The sequence below is a fragment of the Lycium ferocissimum genome, chromosome 8 (genome assembly GCF_029784015.1).
Source record: "Lycium ferocissimum isolate CSIRO_LF1 chromosome 8, AGI_CSIRO_Lferr_CH_V1, whole genome shotgun sequence".
NCBI classification, from domain to species: Eukaryota; Viridiplantae; Streptophyta; class Magnoliopsida; order Solanales; family Solanaceae; genus Lycium; species Lycium ferocissimum.
In genome coordinates, this window is record NC_081349.1 from 19306885 (window position 1) to 19319391 (window position 12507).

Below are 12507 nucleotides of genomic sequence, written 5' to 3' on the forward strand. Positions count from 1 at the left end.
TACGCCTTTTGAGCAAAGGTGTACAGTGATTTACCTGAGAAATCTTCTGATTGATTGTAACGCAAATAATTGTACGTAAAATTCTGCAAAAGATAATTAGCAATCTTCAGCAGAATAGAGCCAGTTAGATTAGATATTCCTCTTTCCAAGTTATCTTGCAATGCACCTTCCCAGCTAAATTGGTACTGTTGCAGCAGGATTCTCTGGAAGAAAACATTGAAAGATTATAAATCATTTATTCTTGAAACAAAATGACATATCTTCCTATGGAATAGAAAAAACATTGTCCAACTTACAGCAAAGCAAGACGTTGGGAAGAGGAGACCTATACAGAACAAAAAGAAACCTGTAATCAAGTATCATCTTAATTTGCATCATGGGATGCTGATCAGAAAATGAGTATATGAAACTATGAGGTAGCCCTTGTTGCTAGGACAAAATATAACTGCTTCCACTCTAGTAAGCACACAATAACAAATGTAGTGTCATTGTTACTAGTAATAAATCATAACTGTTAACCACGAGACAAAAACATCATCCACGAACATCTGACTCATAACTCATAAGGGTATAACGACTTTTTGTTATAGTCATCTTCAAAATAGTCAAAGATAAGGTAGGAAGGAGCCATCGGGAGGACCATCAGTACTTACCAAATGAGATAATAAACACAAGGGTAAATTAGCTTTACAAGATAATATAGCATGTGGCTGCTTGTTGCAAATTGTACCCACCTTTATTATATATGACACAAGCTAAAACCCATGACAGGAAAAGGTATTCTCCTACATCCCCTTTGTAGAGGGACGATCCTGAAAATATATTGTGAAGCTCATCAACGCTGCCAACTTCTTCTGAGTTGTATGCTGCACGTACAAGTATTGAGGTACGCTAGTATAGTAATAACATCTATATTTTCGACAAAATCCAAATCAAGGAACAATATCTTATTTGCAAAGACGGATGCATATATGAATTACACACTCAAACAAATAAATAAATCTTACTTACATGATTATTATCTAATGCTAAATATTACACCGAGAAAAATTCCAACAAGATCTGGACCTTACTGAAAGAACATCTAAAACTGAAAATCACTCCAACTAATCTGCAACAAAAACTCAACCTTTACCTAACTTCATAAATAAAAGCTTAAAATGTTACTTTAGAAAGCCATATTGCTAATGTTACAAGTGAGGCAACCCCTCAAACCACGGCCATAAGTTACAAAATATCATCATATGCAACAATTTCCCTACCCTGGTAAGGCTCGACAAGCCGTGTACTAACATGTGCACGAACATTACCGCCAGCATTATCATTATCCTCATCTCTGGGGTTCACAATTGCTGATCCCAGTCTATTACCTCTCCCATGCCTACTTAGTGGCACCTCCGCCCTAACTAGCTTCGATGCAACCGTTGATGTGGATAGTTCATCCTTTCGCATCACGCCTTCCTTCCACTCTGATGCATGGTCAGTTGCCCATATTACCTGAACCTGTCATCCCCAAGAAAAATAAAGCCACATATACATCAGCTCTCAATTTTACTTTTACAACCTGACACTCCAAATAATCCTTTGTACTATTAGGGGTCGTTTGGTTGCTGGTTAGGAGCTGATTTATTCAAGTATTAAATCTTGCATAACTTGTACCATGGTTACGTCACAAATTAATTCATGTTGGATGGTAGTTAACATGCTATAACCTGTTACTCCACCAAGATTGTGCAAAAATTATATACATTCTACCTGTTATACTACATTGATATGCAAAAACTAATTTACATTGTCCATGTTTGTAATTTAAACCCATACAATTATACCAACTAATTTAATAAATTTTGAGATATAGTATATCTGAACCCATAATTTTAACAGTACAATGAGTTCAATATTGTGAATATTAAAAGTTGAACCCATTAAATTTAAATCCTGAATCCGCCTCTGACTAAAGTGATACTCACATACCAAAATTCTTGGCCAAGATATGACCACGAATTTAGTATGTCAGAATCATAGATTTGAATTAGAAGAAAAAAAAATCATAGATGCAATTAGACATCTTGATATCAAAAGGTCAAATTAACACCAGAAAAGTTGCAAGCTTGGCAAGAATTACTTAAGAGATAAAGAGAAAAGGAGCCTTTACTGGCAAAAAATTATATACATTGTCTGTGTATACATGCTACAACCAGTTATACTACACTGATTTAGCAAAAACTAGATACATTGTCCATGTATATAATTTAAATCCACACAATTATACCACCTAAAGTGATACTCACATAACACAATTCTTGGCCAAGCTAAAACCAAGAAGTTAGTATGTCCGAATCATAGATTCAATTAGACATCCTGATATCAAAAGGTGAAATTAACACAAAAGTTACAACCTTGGCAAGAATTTATACATATCTTTAGTGTAAGACCACAAGATTCAAAAGGCTTCTTTACTTTCTTAAACTCCGTGTCAAGTCAAACTAAAACAAAAAAATCGAAACAGAGGTGTTAAACAGGCTATAACCTGTTATACTACACTGATGTGCAAAAAATTAGTTACATTGTCCATGTATATTAAATCCATACAATTATACCAACTAAATTGATCCAATTAGACATCTTGATATAAAAAGATGAAATTAACACCTACCAACAAGTTTTTACCAATTTCAACCAAAAATAAAAGTGAAATCAACCCCAAAAAAGTTAGCAAGCTTAACAAGAATTTCTACTAATAGAAGTTATTATTTATGATAAAAAGAGAAAAAAATGTGTTTACTGGTTTGGAGTGGAGAGTAATAGGGAAAGATGAATGCACAACATCATCAACAGCGTACTGAGCAGAATCATTAGCCCGGAAAGTGATAATGAGCAAGACCATTCGGATCAATATGGGTTCAACCACAAGATTAAAGAGCATGTTGGTACATTGTACGTATCTTTAGTTTAAGACCACAAGATTCAAAAGTCTTCTTTACTTTATTTTTTAACTCCGAGTCAAAGTCAAAACCAGACAAACAAATTGAAAAAGATGGAGTACTAACTAAACTGATTCAATTAGACATCTTGATAACAAAAGCTGAAATTAACACCAAAAAGTTGCAATCTTGGCAATAATTTCTACTATTAGAAGATATTACTTGAGAAAAAAGTGTGTTTACTGGCTTGGAGTGAAGAGGAATCCACAAAAATTAATTAACTTTTCCGTTTTACCCTCAGCAGTAATTGTTCTTAAAAGACTAGAAACACACATAAATACAGAAGAACATTCAATGAAGAAAGATTATATCTTTAAACACTAATGTTAGAGAAAAAGAAGAGTGTTTACTGGTTTGGAGTGGAGAGTAATGGGAAAAGAGTTATCCACAGCAGCATCAACAGCGTTCTGAGCAGAATCATTAGACCGGAAAGTGATATGCGCGAGACCATTGGGTTCAACACGGGTTCTTGAAATGGATCCATAAATCTCAAAACGAGATTTAATGTCAAGAACAGAGCACTCTGAAGGAACACCAATAACTATTACTGTGGCTGGTTGTTGTTTAGTGGTGGATGATGATGAGTTGTTGTTTTCCGGTGAAGGGTCGTCGGTGACGGCGGTGGTTGATGGAAGGGGACGGCGGCGCTTGGGGAAGGAGTATGGGCCGGGTCGGGCGAAGTGGGTTCTGTCTCTTTTCCGGCCCATGATTTTTTGGGTTCTACTTGGCCTTAATAAGCTTAGAGATGTATGAGAAAGTACGCTATTTATTCTTCTTCTTTTTCAGTTCTCTAAAATCCTTTTCCATCTTGGTTTGTTTTTATTTTATTTTTTTTAAGAAAAATATTACTCCCTTTCAAAAAAAAGAGTTCACTTAACCATTTGCACACCCCTTAAAAAATTACTCACTTAAAAAAAAAATATGTAAATAATCTCTAATTAAATAGGCATTGAGATTTAATCACATAACACTTAGTAGGGGTAAATCTGAAACATTTTTTTGCGCGGAGTGCCCTTCTTTTGGGGTGGTCTTTAAATTTTGCCCCTCATATTTGTGATCTTTAAATTATGCCCCTCATATTCTTTGGTCTTTAATTTTTGCCCTTCACATTGTAACTTTGAGCTTTCGCGCCGAAATAATGAGGTTCGAGTTCGAACCCCGCTCGAAGCATAAATTAAAAAAAAATCGCAAGACAAGATTTGGATCGCGTGTATGCGGGACCGCATACTTTTGTTAAGGAATTACACATTTTATCTGGGACCGGCATACTTATGCCTTATATGGGCGGACTTGGCATAAGTATGCGGTCCGCATGCTTTGATAATTCCTTCACAAAGTTATCTTAGGACCGGCATACTTATGCCAATCTGCCCATAAGGCATAAGTATCGGGTCCGCATAACTTTGGTAATTCCTTCACAAGTGTCTTAGTTGGGGGCATAGCGAAATTTAAACTTGCCTTGCAATTTTTTTTTAAAATTTTGACTGCGCGTGGGTTCGAACCTGGAAACTATGGGTTTTAGCCGAAGGGCAAAATTTAAAGATTTCAAATATGAGGGGCAAAATTTAAAGACCACCCCAAACGAAGGGCAATTCTGCGAATTGCCCAATCTGAAAAAATAAAATTAATTGTTTCTTATTTTAATAAGTGAACACTTTTTTGAACCATAAAAAAAGACTAAGTGGACTTTTTTTTTTATCCGGAGGGAAATATTACATAAGGGCAGGCAAACAAGGGGGAATTAAATCCTTATCGACAAGTGAAAGTGTAGATATTCAATCCTTATTAACGAGGTGAAAGTTTTGAGTACTACTTTTTTTCGGTTTATAATATGTGTCCATTTATCTTCTTTCTTTCTTTTTTTCAAATTCAAAATAAGTATTCATTCGCATGATCAAGACAAAAATTATTATTTTTAATTCAAATTTATTTCTACTTAGATAAGTGAGTTTTTCTGTAATTAAAAAAACTTTAGTAATTAAGTAGTATTTAATTAAGGATAGTTTAATCAAAATTTCTATTTTTTTTAGTAGACACTTATTTTGAACCGTGAGAAGCAATTAATTATTTATGGATCCATAAATCTTATAATGAGATTTAATGTCAAGCACTGAGCATTCTGAAGGAACACCAATAACTAGATATGTATGTAGGTGTAGCAATGAAAAGTGCGAAAGAGATTTTGGACAATATTCTTTTATTTTTTCTGTTGTCTAGAATCCTTTTCCATCTTGGGTTTGGTTTGTGGATTGGTTATACACAAGTTATAATGGTGTTAATATTAATTAAGTACTACTGTCTACATATGTGGAAGATTCGATAAGCTATAGCAAAACTTGGTACATTAGAAAAGGTAAAATCCATCGGGAGTCACCTGAGGTGCTCAAGATCTTTTACGCAGACACCTCAAGTACGTCCTGTTTCATTTAGACATCTGAACTTGACTTAAAATGTAATATTAGACTCCTTTTCTTTGATGTGGCGATGTGCGTGTCCTTCACATTTTTTTAGAGCATGAAAGAGAATAATTTTATATATATTTTTTTTTTCTCTCCTTCATCTTCTCCCTCCCTCCTATCACTTTCTTCACCATATCCACCAGATCTCTCAAAGCCACCAAATGGACTTCCACAAGGATTCTCAAGATTCTTGCAATTTCAACCCAATTTCTTTCTCCTCCAAATCTCCCACAAGAATCACCAAATCTCCATCCTTCTAATTGAGACCCAATTGGGTTAAGAATTGGCCGTTTCAGTGGTCACCACTATATTCAAGAAAATGAAACCCAGGTAAAGAGAAAACATAATTTCACCTTTCCATAACTCAAAATCAATTGAAGGAGCCATCAAAATGACTGTTTTGTTAGTTTGGATTGAAAAAATTGAGATGAAAATATGGTGACTCCATTAAAGCTCATTTAAAGATAGAAAATCATAATTGAAGGAAAGATTTCTCTTGCTTAGATTTAATAAATTGGAGTCAATTGAAAGTTGTGGAAGTAGTGGTCACCCGCTATCACCCACACTTCAAATAACTAGATTGACAAATTAAGTTTAATTACCAATATTAAACTAGTTAAGACAATCAAAAGAAACTAATTGAAACAAGAAAAATCAGAAAAGGAAGAAAATCTGCTCAAAGAAAATGCAAAAACTGGTTGCAGATTTTTTTTTCACCGTGCAATATGTTCCTCGTCAAACCCAGCTCCAAAAATCAGTCAAACAACTTTGATTCTCAACCAAACTCCTGAATATTCATGAACAAGTTCTTAATGCTCTTTATAACAATATTTAGCACACCTAATTGATTTTTTTTTTTCTCTTTATGAACTTCTAAGCTGCTTCCATGTAGGTCACATTTTTTTTTCTTTTAAAACGCAGCCTTCCCTACTGCAATTTTTTCCTCGAAAGTTTGGCAGTAAACCCAGCTGCAATTAATGCACAACAGTAAGGAGCACAGAAGGTTGGATGGTGGTGGCTCTGCGATGGCAGAGTGTTCTTTTCTTTATTTTTTAATTAACTAAATAGTGTAAAAATATTGCTTCTAGTCATATTTTATTTTTAATAATTATTTTGAATACATATGCCACGTGTCTTTATTTAATTCGTCACTTTGCCACGTCATAGGCGAGCGTGTTACACTCACTTTACATATTTGGCTGATTATGTAAAAAGTGTCTAATTGGAACAAATTTCAGGTAGTGTAAGTGCTCAATAGAAACACCCCTAAGTTGAGGTGTTTAAGTGAAAGATCTTAAGCACCTCAGGTGGTTCCCGATGGGTTTGGCCATCAGAAAAAGATTGTTTGTTTCTAGTAATGCTCTACCGACCCATGAACACCCCTACTCTTGAGTCTATCTACATAATATTTGACTTATCTTACATAATAATACTAATGTAGTTATATCATGAGTGGTATTTCTCCGTTTCACTCCGTCTCAATTTGTGTTTTACTTTTTTAGTCAATATTTTAAAAAAAAAATTACTATCTTTCTATATATCAATAATTTTACTCTAAGATACTTATTTTATCTTAAATAAAATAATTTATAATCATAAGAAATATTTATGATTAATTAGACCACAAATTTTAAAAATATTTCTTTATTTTTAAAATTTCTTGCTCAAACCAAAACTACCACATATATTGGACGGAAGGAGTATAATTTAACGTAATGGATTTAAAATATTCAAGTTATAGATTATAGGCCATACTTTTGGTTTTGTTGCACCAAAAATATAGAAGTAGAAGAATTGAGTAATAAGTACCTGAAAGCGTGTAGTAATTTTACTACCCTATATATGCTGTAAGTCAACTTTAAAGAGTTTGGCGAAACTTTTTTTCGCTGATGTCTAGACCAATTTGTTCAAGTTTTTATTATTTATCTTAATGAATATTTTACCACCTTACATCCACATTGATAGGGCTTAGTGGCAGATGAAAGTTGCCACTTTTCATTTTTAGATTTGAACTCTTGATGTCTAAGTCCAACATTATTACTCCTCTATTCACTTTTATTTGTGTTCAGTATTCTAAAAATAGATTTTCACTTTTACTTGTCACTTTTAGCATATCTAGAAAAGACAATTTATTTTTTTCTATTTTACCCACAGTATTTAATACTCACTTCAAATTATTTTTCAAATCCAATAAAAATATGCACCAATTAATATGGGTACATTGATAAATTATGCATTTCATTTATTATTTCTTAAACAGTATGAAAAGTTTAAAGTAGACAAATAAAAGTGAACGAAGGGAGTAGTACTTATTCTAGCTAATCCACCTCGTTAAGTGTAAGATTAGTGAAACTTAAAATTATTTGATAGTGTAGCTTGGTGTATGAAAAATTGAAACTTGGGCCAATTATAATGTACAAAGATTAAACACCTCGTTTGCTCCTCCCTAATGGTGTTCCCAATGCTTTATCCGGCCATCTAAAATAAAACTTATATCTCCAAAACCGAGAAAAGGTCATAAATAGTCCCTTATTTATGGGAATAGATCTAAAATGATCTCTTAACTATACACTTACCGGTTTTAGTCCTTTAACTACCCAAAAACTTATCAAATTTGGTTTCCGTCTATTTTTTTATACAAATAGCGTGCAAACTCATAAACCTTCGTGAGATTAATCATTAAATCATTCCTCAAACCTATATTTCTCTCTCCCTGCTTCTTTTTCCTCAAGTTCCTCTTGTTAAAAAAAATTATAAAAAAAAGAGCATTCTGACACTGGTGTCGCTCTCGAGTCTCTAAAATTTGAAAAGACAAACTCAGGCACAAAATTTCTGTAATCATTCTTCTCAAACACTACAAAAAAATTGTTAAAAACCGACGGAAAAAAACCGACGGAATGACCGGCAGTGGTCTGTCATTTTTTCAATAATTTTTTAAACCTTTTTGTTTTTAAGAAAACCGACGGATTGCGTCAATTATTTTTTTGCACAAAAATGCACGAAAAAATATAATTATTTGTTATATTATTTTCTAAAATAAACCGATGGAGTCCGTCGATTTATACTGTTTTTTAGAGCGAGAAAATAATATAAATTAAATCAATGTAAGTATATGAACAAAAAATATCAATGGTAAAGCCCTTTAATGCTAAGGAACATACCGGGGATTGACTCCAAGTTCCTACATTTCATTTTTTAATTTTTTAAAAAAATAAAAAAATTGATGTGAGACCGACAGTTTTTTTAATTTTTTTTTTTTTAACAAAACCGGCGGATTAGGTCAGTTTTAACTGACACAGTCCGTCGATTACGAAATACGAGAGAGAACTTGAGGAAAAAAGTTGAGGTTAAAGAATGAACTTGAGGAAAAAGAAGCAGTAAGAGAGAAAAATAGGTCTGAGGAATGATTTAATGATTAATCTCACGAAGGTTTATGAGTTTGTATGCTGTTTGTATAAAAAAAAAATAGAGACTAAATTTAATAAGTTTTTAGATAATTAAAGAATTAAAATCGGTAAGCATATAATTAAGGGACCACTTTTTACTCTCATGATAAGGGACTATTTATGGCCTTTTCTCCTCCAAAACCCTATTAAAAATTTCTCCTCATTCTGTTATTCTTTAACCATGAAAATACACCTCAATACTGAGCTGAGCTCAAACAAATGAACTATTTCTCTGCATTTTTCAGTACATTTTCCATCACCAAATGGCCACTTCTTTATCCCATTCTCCACAGCTATTAACTTTCTCATTTCCCAAGATTCACTCTTTCTTTAATCAAAACAGAAAATTTCACTTAAAAACTCAATCTTTTCCAATATTTCGTACTTTTAACCATCTGGGTCATATTCAAACTAGACAATTTCACTTAAAGACTCAATCTTTTCAAATATTTGAAACATTTAACCATTTGGGTCGTATTCAAACAATAAAAAGAGCTTCTTCTGATAGTTTTCTTGAAGAAATTGAAAAGGAAGAAGAGGGTTTACTGGCTACTGATGAAAAACCATTGAAATTTCTGTTATTGGTGTTGTTATGGGCTTCTGTATCTATTGGTTTATTTGCAGTTTCTGGTGATGCAAAAGCTACTACTGCTGTTGTTGATTCTATTCGGGCTTCGGGCTTTGGTGTTAAAGTTGCTAATGCTTTGAGGAGTTTGGGTTGGCCCGATGAGGCTGTTGTGTTTGCTTTAGCAACACTTCCTGTAATTGAACTTCGTGGGGCAATTCCTGTTGGTTATTGGTTGCAACTTAAGCCTATTGTCTTGACTGTTTTATCTGTTCTTGGGTAAGTTTCACTTTCTATTTTCATTTCCCTAATATTCTCACCTATTTGATTGGGCACGGAGTTTAACAAAGAAGAGAAACTCTTGAACTTATGGTGTTAAAATGAGTCATATATATTTTGTGTAGCATATAGAAAGGGGTCATTCTTTTTGGCACAGACTAATACGGAAATAGGTTCGCATAAATTGAAACGGAGGGAGTAGCATGTTTGGCCAAGCTTCCAAATTGTGATTATTTTGGTAAAGCTTTTGTTAGAAGTGACTTTCAAAAAAATACATTTGGAGAATAGTAGTTTGAGTTCAGCTAATCAATTTTAAAAGCACTTTGTTAATATTAAAGCGATAATTTCTTGTTTGGTCTGAGGTTTCAAAAGTGCTTCGAGGAAAAACTACTTTTTTCAACTTTTTTTAAAATATCTTCCGCTACTAATCAGAATCACTTATTGTCATAAAAGTTTGGCCCAAATAGCTCAACTTTTTAAAATGAGCACTTTTTAAGAAAACTAAGCACTTTTAGCTTCCCACAAGCTTGGCCTATAAGTTTGCAGCTTAAATCCAGTAATTTGGAAGAAAGATTACACATTTGCTCCACTGTCCTGATTTTAAGTCCTTGAATTGAATGCATGTTCGTCCTTAGAAGTTAATTTGGTTGCTGTGATGCAGTTTGAATAATTTTGCTTCCAGTTAAAATGTATTGTTAGCTATTGGTACTTCAATTGTTATATGGAATGTCTATACAAACAAGCATCCAGTTGTTAGTTACTGGTAGTTGGAGTTTCAATCACTGTCAAAATGATGTCTATTGATGATTGTTTTTCGATAATTTAGATTTCAGAAGCTATAGTAATCTTATATGAGAGTGAAAGGTAGTGATTCAAGAGTAGCTAATTCTTGAAAAGAGATGTAACTTCAGTTCCTTCAAAATCGTTAGTCAATCCTCCTTCCGATAGGGGCAGTTGAGAATTCAATCCGATTTTGACCATTTTAAGCTGATAATCAAGAGGATGCTGCCATGTGAAGGGGAGCCTTGGCGTAACTGGTAAAGTTGCTGCCATGTGACCAGAAGGTCACGGGTTCGAGCCGTGGAACCAGCCTCTTGCAGAAATGCAAGGTAAGGCTGCGTACAATAGACCGGCCCTTCCCCGGACCCCGCGCATAGCGGGAGCTTAGTGCACCGGGCTGCCCCTTTAATCAAGAGGATGCTGCATTAGTGGGAACATAATTTTTTAAAGTGATTTCTGTGAGAAAATAGTGGGAACATAGTTCTTTAAAGTGATGTCTGTGAGAAATACTAAGGAGAAGAAGATGTATTAATGACTTAATAAGTACAATACGAATCTAGTTATGTGTGAGATACAGTTCAAATCTTATATTTGACCTATGAGGAACACTAATGCATGCAATACTGCATTGAATGCATAGCTAACGAAGTATTCTGAAAGTGCTTTTTGGATAAGTACTTACGGAGAGTAGCAATTTGTGTTTAGCTAATCAATTTGAAAAGCACTTTTGCCAATATTAAGCAGCAATTTGTGCTTGACCAAGGTCCCAAAGTGCTTTTGGGAAAAAGCTACTTTACTCAGGCCCAAACAACTTCTGTTACTAGTCAAAAGAACTTACTATTTTCTTAAAAGCTTGGTCAAACACTTCAACTCTTCAAAATAAACACTTCCCAAGCAGGCTATAAGTAACTATCAAACAATGTCTATTAGCAATTGTTTTGCATTAGTTAGACTTTGGAAGTTATAGTGACCATGTTAATCTTTAGATGAGCTTGCTAATGATCAAGAACTGGTGCTGCATCTGTAGGAACATGGTTCCTGTCCCCTTCATTCTGCTCTACTTAAAGAAGTTAGCAATTTCTCTTGCTGGAACGAACAAGTCAGCATCGAAGCTTTTGGATTTGTTGTTTGAGAGGGCCAAAGAGAAGGCTGGTCCCGTGCAAGAGTTTCAATGGCTTGGTTTAATGCTCTTCGTGGCAGTTCCATTTCCTGGAACCGGAGCTTGGACAGGAGCTATTGTTGCTTCTGTGCTCGACATGCCTTTCTGGTCTGCTGTTTCAGCAAATTTTGTTGGTGTTGTCTTGGCTGGCCTTTTGGTGAACTTGCTGGTGAATCTTGGACTCAAATATGCCATTATAACCGGTGTAATACTGTTCATTATTTCGACGTTCATGTGGAATATTCTTCGAAGTCTTAAAAGATCGCTGAGCTCATCAAGCTGATATCAAATCCGGTGGAAGTTTTGAGATGATCCGTATAAGCCGATATGGATGAAACAGAAAATGGAGAAGAGAAAGAGATGTCTTTTTGTTCTTTTAATCGATCAGTATTACTACTTTTTCTTCACATATTGCTATTATATGTATTGGGATTCATCAGATCATCTCATCAATCAAGAATGCCTCAACAAGATAAATTCACTTGTCTCACACAATTCTTCTGGTTGTGCCTTTTCCTCTTTACTTCCTTTATTTTTATATGCAATGATAGTGATGGAGTACTTTGGATCAGTAGAATTCTAAAACTACATAACCAACTGGTACCTCAATGTTGTGTCTTTGCCAGTGGTGTGCTTTTATTTGGACCGTTTTGAAAAATTCCTACGTCTTCCATGTCGAAATGATGTTATACTTCTAACTTCTAAGAAAGAAAGAATTTTTAGGTATGCATATTGTGGATTGCAAAAATTTTAAGAAGCATTTCGTTTGTTCTAGGGATTACTCGGGGGATAATTTTTTTGCAGCACAACACACTGATGAAATGCTTTGTTCGAT

The 12507-nt window shown here is 34.2% G+C and overlaps 2 protein-coding genes across 2 annotated transcripts; one reads left to right on the forward strand and one right to left on the reverse strand.

Moving 5' to 3' along the window:
• Nucleotides 1-897: 897 nt before the first annotated feature.
• LOC132067463 (uncharacterized protein At1g27050) lies at nucleotides 898-3695 on the reverse strand. The gene is made up of 2 exons (XM_059460715.1): nucleotides 3335-3695; nucleotides 898-1503 (listed from the first exon to the last, which is right to left on the reverse strand). Exons 1-2 carry the CDS (start codon nucleotides 3689-3691, stop codon nucleotides 1228-1230), a joined length of 633 nt encoding a protein of 210 aa, XP_059316698.1. The 5' UTR covers nucleotides 3692-3695; the 3' UTR covers nucleotides 898-1227.
• Nucleotides 3696-9028: 5333 nt separating this feature from the next.
• LOC132067464 (uncharacterized) lies at nucleotides 9029-12167 on the forward strand. Its single transcript, XM_059460716.1, has 2 exons — nucleotides 9029-9733; nucleotides 11541-12167. The coding sequence occupies exons 1-2, from the start codon at nucleotides 9153-9155 to the stop codon at nucleotides 11953-11955; spliced, it is 996 nt and encodes a 331-aa protein (XP_059316699.1). The 5' UTR covers nucleotides 9029-9152; the 3' UTR covers nucleotides 11956-12167.
• The last annotated feature ends 340 nt before the right edge of the window (nucleotides 12168-12507 follow it).